This window comes from Hyaena hyaena, unplaced genomic scaffold (assembly GCF_003009895.1).
Source record: "Hyaena hyaena isolate Hyena2069 unplaced genomic scaffold, ASM300989v1 scaffold_252, whole genome shotgun sequence".
In the NCBI taxonomy this organism is placed as follows: Eukaryota; Metazoa; Chordata; class Mammalia; order Carnivora; family Hyaenidae; genus Hyaena; species Hyaena hyaena.
In genome coordinates this window covers 2,075,773-2,095,926 of record NW_024080884.1, presented here as the reverse complement: position 1 = coordinate 2,095,926, position 20,154 = coordinate 2,075,773, and the positions used below count along the sequence as shown (strand labels likewise).

The following is a 20,154-nucleotide window of genomic DNA, read 5'->3' as shown; positions in this document are numbered from 1 at the left end:
TGGGAGGAAGAGAAAGGAAGCAGGGACCCACTGAAGCAAAACCACAGGAGACGATCAGCTCTGGGTGTTAACAGGGAGGTATGTGTCAGGTGTTAGAAGACATTGGCATCTAGTACCTCAGCAACCCAACTTCTCTGAATTCATCAAAGAGAAAACAGAAATGAGAGAAATAGAGGCTAGTCATACTGTTAGCTGTAGTTAAACAGGAATAACAAACCTCTAACTTTGGGGCAATAATAACTGAGGGTATATTCACAATCTTGTGTTGAAAATCAGATTTACGAAGAGATTTTAGTAATGCGGAGTGAGGCATACGATATTTTAACTGGCTCTAAGACCAGAGATAATAAAGTCTGAGCTATGCGAAACACGTCTGAGTGTTGACCTGCCAGAAGGTTATGAATAATAACACTGAAAGTTCTGTTCACCTTTTCTTATTGATTTAAAAACAAACAAACAAACAATATATCCTATATTTCACTCAGAAAAGTATTTAAAAAGTCACAAAATTGTTAACAGTCCCAATAACGAGGTCATTCTTGTCATGCTGCCCCTATGGGCATGAGGGCCTGGTTCAGTGGCCAGCTCTATTCTTTTCATCAGAATTTAAAGAAATTAAGAGCCTAGACTTTAGACTCACTATTCTCCAAGGTTCTCTGGACTCAGCAGATGATGATGAATGGCTACCTGGTTTTACAAAGGAAGCTCAGATGTAGTAGAGAGCTCCCCCGGGCCCCTCATCAGCTGTGTATTCACGAGTGGCCCTGTCACTTAACATCTCTTTAAGGCGGAGTGTCCTCTTCCGTAAAATATGGGTAACACACAGTCCCTACGTCAGGAGGGTGTTGTGTGGATTCAAGGACAGGTGCATAAGGTGTTCAACACATGGTCTGGCACAACTCAACACTCAGAAATGTTGACCGCTATATCCTTCAAGATCCGACTGGTCAGCCAGACAAACCGCCCTGACCCAAACCCCAATCCAAGGCTCTGTTTACATTGAAAAGGGTATGGAAAGCAAAGCCCAACATCCACAAAAGTCAGCAAGAATTCAGAAGATGAGCCCCAGATCCAACACAGACTGCATCCAGTTAGGAACATGCTTGTGAGCAAAGGGAGTGAAAACATGGTGCTCGGATGTGCCAGGACAGGTGGTGAGACAAAGAGCTGGGACAGAGTCCACAGGAGAGAAACCAACAGAAGCCCACCCAGAAGAGAACTTTCCCAGAATAGAATTTTAAGGAGACGGAAGAATGCACAGGCTCTGGGAATTCTGAGAGAGCTCAGTGTGTCCAAGGACAGCCACAAGGGGGAAGCGGAGCCATGTGAATCCCAGGCCACTTTCTCAAGAGTTAATCCAGAGTCCCCGAGAACCTTCCAGTTACTTACATTTCAGTGCAGCAGCCACTCAGGCCACTGTTATTTCAGCCCAACGGAAAGTCCAATAATCAACGCTAAAATGCCCAGCAACACAACTACTACCACAATGATAATTATCAATTTCTGGAGAGGATGAGAGAAACAAAACAGAGCATTATTACAAACAACCAAAAACAGTAATTCATCCAAAACCCGGCCCGTCTCACCTCTCCGTTGAAAGCATCTTATCAAGCCAAGTGAGAAGCCTACATCTCTACATAAGATCTTCTATTAGGATATTTTACATTTCTGAAATTACTTCCTGGTTGTCAAGGGCAGCAGGTGGAAATAGGGAGCTCCTCTGGGCTCTCAGCTCCACAGCAGTCTTGCACATGAGCACAGATGAGGAAAAAAACAACTGTCCCAGGGTCTCCAAGCAGCTGTTGGCCAAGGTAGGATGTGACCAGTTTTTCCTTTTCAAGGAGTGTATGTTTTTGGATAGTCCTAATTCCAAACTTCCATCCGACTTTCCCCTAAAGCACATGCCCGCCCATCAGACCCGATCCAGTGACTGGGGATCAGAAAGTACAATGACAGTCCCGTTGTAAGCCAAGCCTGGATTCATCATGTGAAATAACTCCCCAGCTCCCTGAATCCCTGCACAAGCGATAGGTAAAGTTGGAAGGAAATCGAAGAACTGAAGACCCAAAGTGTCAGAGCCCAGGAGAAAGAGGAAAGAACAGCCTACAGAGCACAAGCCACGAGAGATGGCTACCCCAATGAGCAGAGAAGCTGAGAAGTCCTCAAGCAACAGGGCCGCAGGAAGAGGGAGAAACGGGCTGATGTGGTGGGAACAGCCTGAATGGAATCTGAATTTGAATCCCACTCCTGTAGTTACTAGGTGGCCCAAAGCCAATTACTTAACCTCTGACCCTCAGCCGTTTCACATATAAGTAGAAAATAATAGGTGCTCCGTGAGAGAAGCGGTAACGTTACATGGTGATCAGCACAGCACTGGGTTCGTGGCAGAAAAAAAGGGGGTGGGTGGGTGGAGATTGGTGGGAAAGAGCAAACAGGTTTCCGAAGAACAGAGAAGTCAAGCGTAGCATCCGAAAGGACCAGGAGTTCTGTCCAAGAGTGTAGCAGCCACACCCGGGGAATGCGTCCACCCTACAGAACTGCCTCCTAGTACGGGTTCTTGGGCAGAGAGTACGTGAGCCAGATCCATGCAAGGATCACCGGGAGAGGAAGGGCAGCTACCCTCAGGGAGAGGCTGACATAAGTGTTGGGAGGAGGCCAGGACAGAAAGGGAAGGCTCGGGCTCAAGGACACAGGTGTGGGTGCGGAGGACCAGAGAGAGGAGAAGCCAGACTGGTGGGGACTGAGGCGCTCACCCTCCGAGCTTCACTCTGATACTTGACAGCCTTTTTGGTATCTGCCACGGCCCGTTCCACAAAGCCCACGGACTGGTCCATGTTGTTCTCGATACGGTCAATCATGGCTCCCTTTCCCCGGATGCAAGAGGTGGTGGCAGCAGAAACAGAGACAGGGACAGAGAAGAGAGAAAGAGCGAGAGACCGCAAGCAGAATGGACTTTCTTCTCTGAAGGCAGCGGGAGAGTCTCACCTTCCGGGCCTGACCCTGGTACTTCACGGCTCTTTTAGTTTCTTCCCGTGCCTTCTCCACATGGTCCACTGTGTGCATGACATTCAGCTCTATGTTATCTAGCATCTCTCCCTGCGAAGAATGGACATGAGTCACACCCGGCGAACACACCCCAGGACAGTCCTAGCTCACGTGGGGAAGGGAAGCATCCAGAAACCTGTGGGGCACACGTTCACATTTCCCACAGGAATACCTATGAATCTCCGGTCCTCAGTGGTGGCCACTCATTCAGGCAACACTCTCTGCGGGGCACCTGGAGCACAGAGTCTAGATGTCTGGTAACTACGTATCTCACAGATCCCACCCCCGCCACTTTGTTTTTAATTGAGCATGTGAGGAGAGGAACCAAAAGAAGAGTATTTTGGGGCATAACTGGGATGCTTGCCTCTTCGTGGTCATGGAGGCCTGTACCAAGTTCCTTTGACCTGAGGCAAGTTTGCCGACTACTGCTGCGGAACAGTGCTGGCACAAGATAGTTGCTCAGGAAATCTCTCAGACTGGGAATGTCTACTTTCTCCAAGAGATACTCCCAGGCCCCTTACGTGACAGACACTGGGTTTACCTGAGCTCTCCGGTTACATGTTCTATCTCTGTGGCTACTGAGGGACAGCGGTCTCTGAATGACAACCATCTCCCAGCTGTTACTTCCTGACAGGGAAGTTTGGTGACTCCGATTAATTCCGGGCATCTTAGGACGGGAACACCCCTCACCTACCTAGACCTTCCCCAACCCAACCCGTTGCTTTACGGCACTCTGTAAGCACAGAAAGGCACTTACCATCACTTGACTCTCAAACCAATTCCTCAGCAAGGCCGCGAGGGAAGAAAAAAGAAGAGCGGGAAGGGACGCACTTAAGGAATGGTCTCAGAGGCCGGAAGGGGGCAGAGGAAAGAAAGGCAGCTGGGCCCCAGGCAGGGACCGGCCTTTAAAGACCAGCCAAGCAGCACCCGGGCTCCAGCTAGGGCTTGCAGCCCTCCCACAAAGGATGTGGTTCTCAATCCCTTCCAGGCAGTAGGGCAGCTGGAAGTTCACGGTAATGGCGGCACACCTGGACACCGAGGCGTATCTGGCGGCGTCGCCAGGACCGGCAAGCAAGCCCCTGACCATACGTGGAAGAGCGCCACACGCAGGTGACAGGCTGGCAGCCCTGAGCAAGTACACCCAGGGCCAGAGTAAGCCCTCAAACCATGCGCGTTCCAAGTCTTCTTATGAACATTATTCTACTGTTGCTCCATCCATTTCCTTATCTGCTCTTGTTCCTTAGCAAAAAGTGCCAAAATTTGGGGGGAAAAAAACATACAAAAGCAGACACAACAATGGGCAAAAATTACACCCTCTGGGGTAAAGCTATGTTTTCACTGTGAAGTGGCGGAATGATCGTATCTTCGGTGTCACCCGTGAAATAGTTCGCACCAGGAGGCTGTTCTGAGGCACCCTCACCGAGAGCCCACACCTCCAGTGAGAAGGGAAACGGGAGGTGCTGAGGCTGGTCCGATGCAAAGCCCACGGTAGGTATAAGTGACCGTGAGGCCAAAGGAGCAGCAAGAGTGACGGGGCCGACGGGCACACGGGAGGGCGTTCCTGGCCGGGGACACTGGGATTCTGTGACTCGGTCACGCGAACTCCCGAGGACTCCCCTGCGGCACCTCGCCCAGCGTTCTGGTCCCCCCTTCTCAGGAGCGCCTGGGCTTCCCTCCCTCTCCCCACGGGGGTGCCTGCTGCCCGGTTACCTGATTCTCCACCAGCATGGCGATGTCCATAAACATGTCATGAAGCTCCTTGATGCTGCTCTCCAGCCTCACGATGTCCTTGTGCCGCCCCTCGATCTCGCTGAGGGCTTGCTTGGAAATCTGAGAGTCAATGATCTGCAACAGGCCACACGAAGGCACCCGTCAGCCAGGGCCCCGGCCAGAGGCCCCCCCCGCACCGCCTCACGATCTCCTGCACCTTCAGCCCTGCCCTCGCCAACCGCACAGAGCCCCACAACAGCCCCCCTCAAGAGGGGCGTGCACCCCAGGTCCCGGACACTCACCCCAGAAGTGAAGATGGCAGGGTTCCCACTCTCCAACATCTCCTCCAGCTCCTCATCTGTGGTCTTTTTGCCGGCTGTAGAACAGAAGAGGCAGAGCGTCAAACAGAAGACCAGAGCCCACACGGCAGAAGTTCCCTGAAAACCAGGAACACGGTGACTTCGCTCTAAAGACCGTGGCCTTCACCACGCACCCCCAGGGAGCCCCTGCCTCCTCTTACTTCCGATCTCTCTCCTAATCCAGTGCAGCCTTAGCAATAGGGGCCGTCACCTTCCTGAAGCACACAACTGACCACAGCCCTTCCTCGCTCACAAAGCTGACCGCCCGCTGGCTCCCAGGAGCCAGTCCCTGGCCGCCAGCCCTCCCTCCTCCACCTAACCCCGCACGGCTGTACCCAAGGGCTCCCTCTTCCCGGGCAGGACAACCTGCCATCACTGCTAAACACCCATGCTTTCCTCAGACCCCTTCCTGCTCCACACCCTTCCTCCACGTAGAGCCGGTGGCACCCTGCAGCGCCCGGAGTCCCCGACCGCCCGGCTGTCGGAATCGGTCTCTGCCTCGCAGCACCCAGCACCACAGTCTGATCCCATAAATGGTCTTTGCTGCCAAAGAGACAACTAAAAGGGGTGGTGCCTTGGTGGCTCGGTCGGTTAAGTGTCCGACTCCTGATTTCGGCTCAGGTCATCATCTCACAGTTGGTGGGTTCAAGCCCCACGTCAGGCTCTGCGCTGGCAGCACAGAGCCTGCTCCGTATTCTTTCTCCCTCTCTCTCTGCCCCCTCCTCCACTTGTGCTCGCGCTCTCTCTCAAATAAACATTAAAAAAGAGAGAAAGGGAGAGACAACAAAAAGATGTTGTGAGTCCCTAGGAGACTCTGTGTGAGGAAATGCTGGCACCCACAGGGGCCAGAAGACCCAAGCCTGACAAGCACCATGCCACCTTGCCACCCATGACTCTGCACCAGGCAGGCGGGTGCCCCAACGCCTCTCCTGGGTCTGAGCACAAAATACAGGCACACCCACTGGCAGAGGCGCTGCCGCTCACTACCCGGGCTCTCCCGACTTAGGATGGACAGCCAGGTGGCAGGGAAAGGCGAAGGGACACACGCCCAACGTCAAACACGTACTGATTTCGAGCTGCCGCTGGATTCGCCCTTTGCTGCGTTCACGGAAGTCCACCTGAGCCTCGTTGTATTTGGTCATCACTTCCACGAACTTCCGGGACAGGACGGAGTGCTGTGGGAACCGTGCCAAGTGCCGTGAGCCCCAGGAGCTGAAGGTCGGGGAGCCTGCGTGGCGGCAGAGCCCTCACGCCCAGCCCCGCGTGGCCCAGTCGGGGGGCAGCACCGAACTCGGAATCAAAGGAGCAGGTACGAGGCTCAACTTTGCGCTTTCCCCACTTCGCACCATCAGGCGAGTCCGCTGATCTTTCCAAGCCATGTGCTCGGCATCCGTTTACCTGCCGTGCTGACCTCACGTGATACTCATCGGGCCCCGGAGAGCCCTGCATCCACACCACCTGCCTTATGTTCCCGGCACCGCCCCTGGCTTGCTTTCTCAAGCTGCCAGACCCCCTTCCTGCCTCCGGCACCTGCCCAAATCCTTGAGTTCTTACCCAACCTGACCTCCCTAACGTCTCCTACTTACTGCTCAACGCACTCGCTCCACAGCCCCGTGTGTCTGCATTCAGATCTTTTCCGTGATTTTTATTCCTTGACCAACTCTCTGCATCAAGGCCTACTGGCTTCTCCTGTATAAAGTCACCAGTGTGCGTGCCCTTCTCAAACCCACACTACCCGCACGCACGTTCAGACCAGAATCCCTGCAAAAGCCCAGTGAGAAACCCACCTGTCTCTCGCCCCTTCCCCACTCTGGCCCAGCTTTCAGGAGGCCCCGGACTGCCTCCTAACAGAGGGCAAGCTGCAGGAAGTGCACACAGGCCACCGGATCATGTACCCAGGCTCCCTAGGACTCTGGACCACAGCGCTCCATCCCGTCAAAACTCCACAGCTGCTCTCCTGCATCCAGCAGACAGGCTGGTCTCTCCATGCCAGCCCCTCCTCCCCACCCACCCCTTCACCACCACTACTGATATGAGCACACCCCTCACTCCTGCCCCCCGAGCCTGTCCATGGGGCCACTCCCCTCCTCTGGCCACCCCCAATTCTTCCCAAGCTCTGAGGATGCTGAGAGCACCGTGCCTTTATTTCATTGTGTTCTCACACTGCTCTCCTGCTGGGTCCTATGTGATCGCTTCCTTGGGCCAACCGAACGTCCTGCCTGTTCTCTAAGGACAAGGACCATGTCTCCCACGGCCACCAAAGAGCCTCAGTCCACACAGGACAACTAATGGCCGACAATCTTTACAGAGAAGACCTCAGTTTCCTCTCCTGTAAAACAGGAGGCGCACTAAATCTGAAGCGGCGCCGGCGGGGGGCGGGGGGGAGGGGGGCAGGTCGTGGGAAGTCCTTTGGGGCCTCCTTAGAGAAGCAGAGGGTGTTCCTTCCGGCCCCTCCCCTGCTACAGCCTGCGCAGCTCTCCCCCACCAGTTCTCCAAAATGAGTCCCAATAAGAATTATACTTAAACAAACAAACAAAAATAGATGAGAGCCTGGGTGGCTCAGCCAGTTGAGCATCTGACTTCAGCCCAGGTCATGATCTCCCGGTTCGTGGGTTCAAGCCCTGCATCAGGCTCTGTGCTGACAGCTTGGAGCCTGCTTGGGATTCTCTCTTGCTTCCCACCCCCTCAAAAATAAACATTTAAGAAAACAAAACAAAATAAAATAAAGTAAAAAGTAGAGTAGAATAGGATAATAAAATAGAGTAAAAGTAAAAAGTAGAGTAGAATGAAAAAAACAAAATAAAATAAAAAAGGATAAAATAAAGTAAAAAGTAGAGTAGAATAGAATAGAAAATAAATAAAATAGAATAAAATAAAGTAAAATAAAAAGTAGAGTAGAATAGAAAAAAAACTAAAATAAAATAGGATAAAATAAAATAAAAAAATAAAACAAAATAAAATAAAATAAAAAATAAACTCCACAGCTAAGAACAAAAAACATAAGACTGGACAAGACGAGCATCAGGCAAGGGAAGGTCTCACCTGGGATTTCCGGATCCGAAGGTCTGCTGACGACCGCACCTCGTCCTCCTCTATGTGCCTCTCCATACCTGCAGGGCAGAGCAGGGCCATGCCAGCAGCACGTCACCCTCTCCCCCAGGAAGCATCCCGCTCTGGGCATGCCCACCCCCCCCCACCATGCACCTCCTCACACCCCACCGAGAGGCACAAGAGGCGGCTGCGATCTCGGCCGTCAGCTCACAGGTGACTCCGGGCCTTGCACTGCGCACCCTTCCCTGTGCTGCTCTCCTCTGACTCTATCTTGGCACACGGCTCTCAGCAAGAGTCCCCGTCACCAGGAGACCCAGGCTCAACGCCCCGCCCCTCCACCCACGAGCTGCATGACTCTGAGGCGGCCACGTCCCCTCGCTTAGGGTTCCTGTTCCCTGGTCCGCAGACTGGTGCAAGGACAGTGCCTCTCTCAAAGCACCTAGCGAATGAGAACGTACACAGTGCTCCACACACTCTCCTGGCTCCTGGAGGCCGCCCCAAATGACCTCCACCTCCACCCGCGAGAGCAGGTGTGTGATTTGTTGCGGGGGAAGAAATGATAAATGCTGCCTCCACCCTCTGACTAACATCTGCATTCCCAAACCAACCAGGGGGGACAAATACGACTTGAACAAACAGAGCTTTAGGGACCCTGGGGAACTCCGTCTATGATGCCACCTCAATGAATAAGGGGTAGGAGGGCAGTAGACCTGGCCCCCCAAGAAATGTCTGTAGCCTGAAGAATAAGATGTTCTGGGGCGCCTGGGTGGCTCAGTCGGTTGAGTGTCTGAGTTCAGCTCAGGTCATGATCTCAGAGATCTGGGTCTGAGCTCCCCCCCCCCCCCCCCTCCTCCCCCAGGTCTGTGTTGACAGCTCGGAGCCTGGAGCCTGCTTCAGATTCTGTGTCTCCCTGTCTCTCTGCCCCTCCCCAACTCGCACTCTGTGTCTCTCTCTCTCAAAAATAAATAAAGCATTAAAAAAAAAAAAAAAGAACAAGATGTTCTGCATCTAGAGAGCTTCTCTCATTACCATTTACACGTACATAGGGGCTGGGGAAGTGGGACCAGTAAAAGTCAAGGGACAAAGTGAAAGCACTGAGTTTCATGGCCACTCGGCGCCGGAAGCATACATCGGTTCTGCTCTCTCCCCTATGGCCCTGGTTCTGGGACAGGCAGACTTTCTGGGGCAGTGCCCAAACTGCAGGCTAAGGTGGGATGGGCGTATCATCCGGACGTGTCTGGGCCCAGAAGAGCCAGGCCCAGGAGCAGAGAAGAGAGGGGCGGCGGTGGGGGCTGGCTTGTTCCCTTTGTCCCCTTCTTACTCTTCAGTTTGTTCCGGACGTTGTTGGCTCTTTTCTTGATCTCGGTCGTGAGCTGCTCTAGGTCGTCCTTGGTTTCTGGGTAAACAAAGGCCAAGAGAATCAGTCAGAAAGACACACTGCTTTGTGAGCTGTACCGGGCAACGTAGGAGAGGGGAGCTTCCTCAGGTACCCATCGCCCAGAGCACCGTGTGTTGTGAGGTGTTCCCCAGACATCACTCCCTGGAACCACGTCTTAAAAAAGACGGCTTATTTAAAGGGCATTTTCCAGGCACTCCGTCCCAGACCTACGGAATTAAAACACCCAGGGCTGAAGCGCTACAATCTCTTTTTAACAAGCTTCCCCAAGTAATTCTCTGGCCTACACAAAACTATGAGCTTCCTTTTTGAGTAAGTCATCTGGTTTACAATGACAGCTTCAGCTCAAAGGTAGGAGAGGGTTTCATGGAACTTCCGAGGAAAAGGGATTTCAACCAAGGTTCATCCATTTAGATTCAGACAAATATTCATGGCATACCTACTACGTACACAATACTATTCTAGGGCGAATGGAGCAAAGTAAGTATGAGCCATGACTATTCATTCAAAAACCATCCTAGGGGCGCCTGGGTGACTCAGTTAAGTATCTGACTTCGGCTCAGGTCATGATCTCATGGTTTGTGAGTTTGAGCCCCACATCAGGCTCTGCACTGACAGTGCGGAGTCAGCTTGGGAGTCCCTCCCCTGCTCATATTCTCTCTCAAAAATAAATAAGCATTAAAAAAAAAATCCTTTGGTACCTGCTGCAAGCTTAGAACTGAGCTAGACACCCACACATCACAGAGAAGATACAGATCCTGCCTTCAAGGGGTTCAGGGTCTACTGGGGGACAAGGGACAAATAAATCGGCAGTTCTAATGCGCAGTGTGGAATAAGGTGTAGGTCCTGGTCAGGGTGTGCACAGGGCGTTGGTGAAGAGCCGCTAACAGTGTCCGGAGGGATCTGGAAAGGCTTCTAAAGGCAGACGACAGTAAGATCGAGTCTTCACCAAGGAGGAAGCATTAAACAGGAAGAAAAGGGGATGAAGAGAGGACTCTCCAGGAGAAGGGACGATAATATAAAAGACATGCGGACACAAGAACCATGTCGGGAACAGCCAGAGTGGAGTCTGGCTGAAGTGTGGGTGACACGGGGAGGGTAGCAGGAAAAGAGTGTGGAGGAGGGCAGGCATGTGGCCAGGACTAGTCCCCTGTGCTCCGCTGAAACGTTCTGGCTTTAACCTTCAGGCACCAGGGAGCCACTGGACAGTTCAGAGCGAAATGACAGAGCATCTGGCTCGTTCCTTGTCCTTAAGGTACCTAAAATATAGCCCTGAATCCTACTCGAAAAATGTGAAAAAGTTTCCCGGGCTGGCGGTAACAGATGGGACTCTCAGGGAGGGACTGAGAGGAGCCTGACCCATTCTGGAACACCTCAGGGAAAAATGACGACCTTGATCTGGCAGGATTTGGGAGGGTGCTGGGAAACAGCACCTGCAAAGGTACAGCCATTGGATGGAGATGAGGGACCTGAGAAGCAGGAACCGTCACCGCAGGTCACAAGAGGGACTGGACGGGAGGGAGAGGAGCGTTTGGCCACAAGGATTCAGGTCCTGAAAAGCCGGCTATGGCCCTTCAGGAAAGAGGACACTACGTGTGCGCAGTGCAGTGTGGGGCGGGCCCTCCCGTCGCTCCCAGGAAAACAGGGCTGGCTCAGCCCCAACACCAAGGGCCGTCGCCGGGCAGCTCAGCTCCAAGTAAACGCTTACTTGGCTCAGGAATCGGTGCGGACAGGATGATGCTGTAGAGTTTCTTTGCCTCCTCCACGTGCTCTGAGATCTTGTCGATGTTGAGCCGAGTCTCCTCGATCTAGAATCAGAAAGACAATGGCCTTTGTCGGGAGAGGAAGAACGGAGCCAGGACGGAGAGGAAAGCTCAGCAGAGGTCCCTGGGGAAAGCTGCCCACCTCCGGGGCTGGTGGGGCAACGTGAGGACAAGAACGGCTTCTGCTGGCGGTGAGGGTGCCTGGCGTGGCCGGGTAAACTGACATCCAGAGCAGTCACTGAAGGCCCACAGGCCTCGCTCCCAGAGAGGAGCGCACCGGCCCACCTGGGATGGGAGGCTGCAGGCCAGAGTCCAGATGAGCCAGGAAAACCCATGAAGACAAGTCGGAGGTTAAGGCCCAACACATACCCCACTTGGGGCAGGCAGACCCTTCAGCTGCCCCCAGCACCAGACAGGGAGGGCGGTGGAGAGGGAGAGGGGAGAAGGAAAGAAAAGCAGTGAACGGGAGAGACCGGATGTAGAGAGTGAAGCAGAGACGGAGAGGGAGAAAGAGACTCGCCACGGCCACCTCCTAAGCCACGGGCGCCACCAGCACGTGCGATCTGCAGGGATGCCTCTCACTAGCTGCTTCCTCAGGCGATCAGCCTCCAGACCCTCAGCCACAGACCACTTCCGCACACGTCTGAGGTTCCCGGTCATGCACGGGGTGCGCCAAAGATGTTTCCAGTGGCGCTTCATCCCCGGAGAGCGCAGGTCCGCAAGATGCTCGCCAGACCACATGGCCAAGTGCCACCCCAGCAGAGGCGCGAGCCCCAGAGACACCTCCTCCGTCCACCCCCACCAGGTCTAACCACTGCGCTTCCAGAAGGTAAGGACAGGGGACACTGCGGCAGTTACCAAACAACCCTTGTAAAATACCATCCGGTAGGATCCAAACATCTGAAATAACATAAGATACAGCTCGGCGAGCACTGTCTAGAACGTCTTTCCTCTGGCAAATGATTCACTCATTTTTTGAAATCCTGGTCACTGTTCTCCAGATTAAACAGAAAATGGGAAAAATAAAAGTGAGAGTTCTCTCACCCACAAATCAGCACTTTTCGCCAACGGAGCCGGGGACTCTGCCCCTCTACAAATATATGGGTCTTGACGAACCACATTTGAGAGTGGAATCGCTTGTTTAAAGATGCAGAATGGGGCGCCTGGGTGGCTTAGTCGGTTGGGCGTCCGACTTTCGCTTAGGTCATGATCTCGCGGTTCGTGGGTTTGAGCCCCGCGTCGGGCTCTGTGCTGACTGCCAGCTCGGAGCCTGGAGCCTGTTTCAGAGTCTGTGTCTCCCTCTCTCTCTGACCCTCCCCTGTTCACGCTGTCTCTCTCTATCCTAGAAATAAAATAAAAATATTAAAAAAAATAAAAATAAAAAAAAAAAATAAAGATGCAGAATAAGGGGCGCCTGGGCAGCTCAGTCAGTTGAGCATCTTATTTCAGCTCAGGTCATGACATCGCGGTCCATTGGCTTGAGCCCCACGTGGGATTCTGTGCTGACAGCTCAGAGCCTGGAGCCTGTTTCAGATTCAGTCTTCTTCTCTCTCTCTGTCCCTCCCCACCTCTCTCTCTCTCTATCTCTCTCTCAAAAGTAAATAAACATTTAAAAAACAAAAAAGATGTAGAATAAAATGTCAGTGTAATCGTATCATCAGGGTATAAATCCAAACCCAAGTAGCTACCCACACATCTGGGAAGCATTTTAACAGCTGGCTAAGCATCCGTGGGGATGCAGAGGACCATTATTCCCACAAAGAGCGTGAAGGTGAAAGAGGTCATAGGTCACAGGTGATGGTTGGGTCGGCGTGCAAACATGGATGTTTAGATGCCAGAGCACTCCGGACTCCACCTGGGATGCTCTCTGCATTACATCTAAGACTTGATCTTTTGACTTCTCCATCCTTCCACTTTTAGCAGAATCCCAGACCTGCCCAGCTCCACAAAGGGCCAATGATAGCACCTGAGAATGCTGACGGGCTGCAGAGGTATAACCACCTCCGAATCAGGCCCTTGGGTGAACCCAGAAATCACCACCTTACCCTTCCCTTCATCTCTCACATCAAAACCATGTTCATCAAACCATGTCCCCATTTCCATCTCGTGACTGTCTTGCCAAAGGAATTCCACCACATCCAACAGGACTGAGAAAAAAGGCTCGCTAAGATTACATGCACAAACCACTTTAAAAAAGGTTTAATAGGGGCCCAGTCGGCTAAGCATCCGACTTCGGCTCAGGTCATAATCTCGCAGTTCATGGGTTTGAGCCCTGCGTCAGGTTCTGTGCTGACAGCGTGGAGCCTGGAGCCTGCTTCCGATTCTATGTCTCTCTCTCTCTCTCATTCTGCACCCTCCTCTACTTGTGCTCTCTCTGTCAAAAATAAATAAAAAACATTTAAAAACAAAATAAAGTAAAAAAAATAAAAAGGGCTTAACACATTTTAATGTGCCATAAGGCCTTGGATTTTGCATGTTCACTGAATTAGATGTCTTAGAAAATACATTCTAGAATATTATTTTATAAGGTGAAGGAGCATCCTGACCTGAATTTTGGTCAATGGTAGAAACACAACATAGGAAGCTGTTAGGTGCCGGGCCTCAAGTTCAGAGTCTCTCCAGACGTCTGGAGACCGGGCGGTGGATGGCCTATCCAACCGTACGCGTGAGAGCTCCGTCCCCAACCTGCCTGTGGGGCCTCCCAGCCCGGGGAGCACAGTCACCCGCTCCCACCTCCTCCTTCCTCCACCCAGTGCAGCCGGCTCCTGTCTTCCTCAGTCCTCCTAGACCCCACCACCTGGGACATTTCAGGGACTCTGATTTAGCACTCTAGTAACTTAGGCAATGCACCAAATAATCACAGCACCATCTAGGACTTCAGGATGGGCAACTGGCCAATCACGAAACTTTCTTCTTTTTCTGAACTCCGTGTCTTTGTTTTTCCTTGGAAGCGCTGGTCTTCCTCCAAGGTGACTTTCTGCGTATTTCACGGCGGCAGCTGCATGCAATTCATTTTCCCACGCCTTTGCCAGATAACTGAAGAATCGTGGCGGGGGTGTGGGGGGGGGAACCTAGTGTGAAATCTTTTATGACTCTAAAAGTTCAAGGGCTGTTTTTGTTTGTTTGGAGTTGTTTTAAATATCCTGACATTGCCTTATACAAGAACCAAGTTGATTTAACAAATACGTGTGTCAGAAACAAGTTCCTTCAACAGCAAATGTGTGAGGTCACCACCACTAGCTCCTTTTTGTGCCTGAAATATGGAGCAAATAGGACAGGAACTCCCTCAAGGACGTATTGCAGAAAAGGACGTATTGTAAAACCGGGCTTCTGTTGGACACGGAACCCAGTCTCCTGAACGAGGTATAAAGGCACAAGAATCACCGATGGGAGGCTCCTCTATCTTCACTCCCAAATCCCCGTGTGCCAATCCTGTGTCGGGTTAATGTCTGTGGTCCACTCCTGTCTTGTGAGACTGACTCAGCTGCCTTTCCCTGGGATCTCTCTAACCAAGGCTCCCTACAAGACAGTGATATACACTGAGAGTGCCCAAGAAACGTTGCTGAGTGAGGGAACCAACCAGAAAGCTGTGGTGTTTTATCATGCTAAATTTGCAGCCAGTACCTCCTCAATGCCTGTTTATTGCATGTTACATTTTAAAAAAATTTTTTTAATGTTTTATTTATTTCTAGGAGAGAGAGAGAGAGAGACAGCGTGAGCAGGGGAGGGTCAGAGAGAGAGGGAGTCACAGACTCTGAAACAGGCTCCAGGCTCTGAGCTGGCAATCAGCACAGAGCCCGACGCAGGGCTCGAACCCACGAACCGCGAGATCATGACCTAAGCGAAAGTCGGACGCTTAACCGACTAAGCCACCCAGGCGCCCCGCATGTTACATTTTAAAATGTTTTTCAATGATTTGTCAGTAATGTGGCCATCAGTATAGCTCAGAAAATGTTATCATCAGGGTACCTGGAGGGGCTCAGTCAGTTAATTGTCTGATTCTTGATTTCAGCTCAGGTCATGATGTCTCTGTTCATGGGATTAAGCCCCGTGTCAGGCTCTGTACTGACAGTGCAGAGCCTGCTTGGGATTCCCTCTCCCTCTCTCTTTGCCCCTCCCCGACTCATGCTCTTGTCTCTCCCTCTCTCTCTCACACACACACACGAATTTAAAAAAAGAAAGAGAAAGGAAGGAAGGAAGGAAGGAAGGAAGGAAGGAAGGAAGGAAGGAAGGAAGGAAGGAAGGAAGGAAGGAAAGGAAAGGAAAGGAAAAAAAAAAGAAAAAAAAATGTTAGAATCAAACAGGCCAAGGTCAAGTTTCAGCTCCACCTCCCAGCAGTTTTAGGACCTTGAACAAGAAACCTGCTCACCCCCACACACCCCCAGTCTTGGTTCCCATATCTGTGAAACTGAAGATTATCATATTTCCCACTTCCTAGGGTTAGGAACCTAGATTTCAGAGTAAGTTCCTCCCTTCTCCCGTGATTCTCTGGCAAATGCACAAAAGAAAATTAATTGCATGTAGCTGCCACCAGGAAATACCCAGAAAGTCACCCTGGAGGAAGACCTGCACTTCCAAAGAAAAAGAAAGACACAGAGTTTTTTGTGGGGATGACAGGAGATAATACATGGCAAGCACTTAACATAAAGTATGTGCTCGCTAAGTATGATGATCATGAGAGGTCCTGGAAGAGCCAGCAATTGCTGTGCTCACTACGGGCCAGGTGCTCTGCGGTGCTTTCACAAGCATGTCCCGTGTAAGCCCCACTGCAATCCCCAACGCTAACGCCCCGTGATGCTGTCACAGCCACCCAGGGAGATCAGGTAGGCCAGCTAGTCAACTACTCTTCACGCGGGGTGTTGCCTCGGGGAACCAACGATGATTACCGCATTTTACTACTCATCGCTGTCTAAGTAAAAGGAGGGAGTTATTTTCAAGGCATGGATGGCCTCTTCCTTCTGAACCTAAGTAGCCAGTGGCAGTGGCTGCCCCATTAAGGTGACAAAGTAAAGGGACTGTAAGGGCCAAATAAATGACTCCTCCTTTTCATAATTCGAACACCTTGACTGTTCCTCGCAACTAACACAATCCCGAACGGTCCCTGGGTTACAAGTTCCCAGCCACGTCCTCGATGTTTGCTTCTTTGCTCTGGAAAACGAACGCACGCCGACAAGAAGGGGCAGAGAGCTTGCAGTCCGGGCAACACGAGGCAAGTGATCGGGGGTTTTATGGAGACTCGTGACGCACCAGTGGAACATCCCCTCCCGTTCATGAATGAAAAGAAATGAACGATCTCAGAGTCGCACTGACCAGCGAGAAACAAGTATTCCCAGACAATAATCTCAAATCCCTTAAGTGCATTTGGGCTTTGCATCACTCAAAATTTGGTCGGGAAAACAACAATCCATCTAGTTATTTTAGCCGAAATAAGAGAACGCGGGGAATTCTCTCCACGGGGATGGAAGGGCCGAGAAGCCAAACAGAGGCTGGTGAGGCACTCTGGAAATCACCAAGAGCCCAGGCCCAGGGCCCCTGTGACCAGAGCCGCACCGCAGTGGAGAACAGGCCCAGCAGAACAGGCCCCACGGAGGCAGGGTCGACCCAGCCAAAGTTGAGGCTGCGGAGGAGACTTGTCTGCAAGGGAAACCAGGTCTCTTCCCGCCTCCTAGTCTTCTGCCAGCGTGTCCCCTACGTCAAACACACCAAAGCCGGCTGGCAAGGGAACGTGGGGACAGAGTTCCCTGCGGTACCGAGCAGAGCACAGGCAGGGCAGGTGACGGGCCTGAGAGCAAACGGGCACAGGACTGACAAGAGCTTCGTGCAGGCTACAGAAGGAGCCCGGACACGCGGAACAGACCAGCTCACCTACTCACCCAAATCCTCCACCTGAAGAAGGAACGAGACAGCACTTAATTTGTCAGGTTTGACTTGATGCCTCCGTTTCCATGTTACATTCGCTTTGAGAGGCTCTTCGTTCTAATAAAAAGCAAGTCTATGCTGAAAGGAGTCTGCTTTCACGGCTCCTCCCCTCCCAGTTCCACTAAGCAGGCACTGCCCCCCCCCCCCCCCCCCCCCCGCCCCCGGCCCAGGGGACTTTGCACACACGCCCTCCACTCTCACCCGTCCCAGCCCTGACTCTGCGACTTCTCAAGGGCTGGGACCATGTCTCTTTCCGCTTGCACTACTTCACAGCCATCGCTGGCCATGCATGGGCACCACTGGCTGTAAGGTTGTTGAATGAGTAAATAAATGAATACAAGTTAACTTCAGGAGACAAGCAGGCTTCATATACGACTACAAACTAGTCTCACAGATTTTTTTTTAAAACACCCTCCCCCTAAAAAAACCCAAAAATTTTATAATAGAAAAAATTACATTATGAAATGTAATCATTCATCTTTGCTAATAGTTGTTATGTGTCAGAAAGGGTTTTGTGAGGGGCGCCTCGGTGGCTTAGTCGGTTAAGCGTCCGACTTTCGCTTAGGTCATGATCTCACGGTTTGTGGGTTCAAGCCCTGCGTCGGGCTCTGTGCTGACTGCCAGCTCAGAGCCTGGAGCCTATTTTAGTCTGTGACTCCCTCTCTCTCTGACCCTCCCCTGCTCATGCTGTCTCTCTCTCTCTCTCTCTCTCTCCTAGAAATAAATAAAAAACATTTAAAAAAAAAAAGAAAGGGTTTTGTGAAAAAAAAATCCATGTAGAGGTGAATAAGGTAAGCAAGTTTCTTTATTACAGGACTTCTCAGAGCCTTTAATAAGTAAATGGGCATTTTAAATCCCCAAGGGAGGAAAAGACTATAAAGCATCTTTCACTTTTATTTGCTCACTGAAGCCTTCTGGCATCTCATACACCATCGATGACAGGACTTTGATGCACCAAATAGCCATCCCCCACCCCGCCCTTTCGGAATTAACAGAACTCTGATTTTGCTTGGGCAGCAATGTTGCCAGCCCCAGGCTATGAATCATGATCCGGTCTCTGGCAACCCTGGCAACCCTGTCCCTTTGCGAAGTCCTCACTTTCCTGGTGTCCCTGCCAACTAGGAGTGGCCGTGACCATGTGATCTGTTGTTGGTCAATGGGCCACAAGGGGAAGTCAGCTTAGAGCAGCTGGGTAGCCTTCCTGCCTGACAAAAGGATTCGGGGACGTCTCCGGCTTTCCCCTTTCGTACTTCTTGCGATGCTGGTGGCATCTGGAGCTGTGGCTCTGGAAATTTCAAAACGTGGCTCAAATTCTTTAATGGTCCTCCCACCGAGAGGACCGCTCTCTTGAACCTGGCAGACTTGTGTCTGGCTCGACATCAGAGTACAGAAGTGACGTCCCACGTGACTTCCACAGCAAGAATACTGCGTGAGAGCCTTGAGCCTCCATGTGACAGCCCAATGATCCTGGGCTGGCCACGCTAAGAAGCCCAAGCCACAGAAACAGGTCAGGCCTAGGTGCTCCAACTGAAGGTCTCTATGGAGCTTTCCCTTGAGTCACCAGACGCTTGAATAAAGAACTCTCTGTAAGGTTCCAGCATCCAGCTGTTCAAGTCTTCCCAGCTAAGTCCCCAGAAACTGCACAGCAAAACTCACCCGCCTCCACTGTGCCCTGTGCCCGAAGGCCTAGAATCTGTCAGCGCTACACACTGGTTGTCTTACAGCCCTCAAGGCTGGGGTGAACTGTCAGACAGCAATTGGTCATCAGAACAGACCCCAGTCCCAATGCCAAGGGAAAAGTCAAGAGGCTCACCGAGATGCTGACCCAGACCCCCACCACCTCCGACCCACCGCACCACGCTAACTGCAGACTTCTGCATAGTTGAAATGATTGCCCACCTTTATCGCTTAAGCCACAGACACTCAAAAGCATCCCTGGATGATACGCCCTGCGGCTGCCAGGACCCCGGGTCTGGGTCAGAACTCTCATCTTCCGTCCCCCGGCCACTGCACCGGCCAACTGGCTAGTCTTTCCATTTCTGGCCTTTCCCGCCCTCCACGAGCTACCAACAGAATGACTTTCCTAAAATACACTCTGATTCCAACATTTCCTTACTTAACACCGTCAAAGGCTCCCCTGTCACCCTGCAGTGTTTCATAACCGTAGGAGCAAAAGAATCATCTGCACGGACTTCCACAAAACCCAAAAGTCTAAGCCCCTGCAGGCCCTCTGAACTAGGCATGCGGACGTGTGAGAGGCTCCCCGAGTGATTCTGAGAAGCAGGTCCAGGTAGGAACCACTGAGGCCTCCCTCACCTTACCTCTCCCCCCTCCTCCAGGCAGAATTTAACGCTTCCCCTTCTGTGCTCCCAAAGGACCTTGCTGACACTGCTATGATCATGACTTTCCAAACATTTCTGTCATCCTCGCCAGATAAAGAGACAGCAGAGGGCAAAGGACCCCGTCACACAGAATGCTGTTCGCCCCAGCACTGCACACGCTTGTGAGGAAGGCAGTAAGTGCTTGTGTATTGTGATAAATGCATGAATAAATACAAAGAATAAGCCCCTCACATTTCTGCCTCGGAAAATTTGTCCTCTCTTCCAACTGAGCAAATGGAGCAAAAGAAAATCCAGGTGACCACAAATTAGACAATAACCTGAGGTTTATTATTTACTAGACCCCTGGCTTAATCATCCAAGGCCTGAAAACCCAAGGGTCAACTCCTTCCTGTAACAGCCACGAAGCTGGAAAAGCCATTCGGGTCTAAACAGCACAAGCGCACATTTTGAAAACACCCAGGTCCCATGACTTCAGCTGCCCCTTGCACACTCCTCTCTGACCGGGTTGTGATTCACACAATCAGTCCTCAACAAACAGCCGCCGGGGACCCACTTGCTGGAACAAGTCC

General features: G+C 51.8%; 1 protein-coding gene across 4 annotated transcripts in view; it reads right to left on the bottom strand.

The window, feature by feature from the left end:
* Positions 1 to 20,154, bottom strand: part of STX3 (syntaxin 3) — a 41,700-nt gene that overhangs the window by 1,875 nt on the left and 19,671 nt on the right. For 2 of the 4 annotated variants that reach the window (XM_039245028.1, XM_039245026.1), the window contains exons 3-10: positions 11,270 to 11,369; positions 9,487 to 9,561; positions 8,157 to 8,224; positions 6,181 to 6,289; positions 5,058 to 5,131; positions 4,756 to 4,890; positions 2,986 to 3,096; positions 1,390 to 1,503 (exon numbers count right to left, since the gene is read on the bottom strand). In XM_039245028.1, coding sequence (XP_039100959.1) covers positions 1,420 to 1,503; positions 2,986 to 3,096; positions 4,756 to 4,890; positions 5,058 to 5,131; positions 6,181 to 6,289; positions 8,157 to 8,224; positions 9,487 to 9,561; positions 11,270 to 11,369 — 756 coding nt within the window. In that variant the 3' untranslated portion in view covers positions 1,390 to 1,419. The remainder of the gene's footprint in view (positions 1 to 1,389; positions 1,504 to 2,985; positions 3,097 to 4,755; positions 4,891 to 5,057; positions 5,132 to 6,180; positions 6,290 to 8,156; positions 8,225 to 9,486; positions 9,562 to 11,269; positions 11,370 to 20,154) is intronic. The other 2 variants (XM_039245024.1, XM_039245025.1) reach the window with 1 other exon arrangement.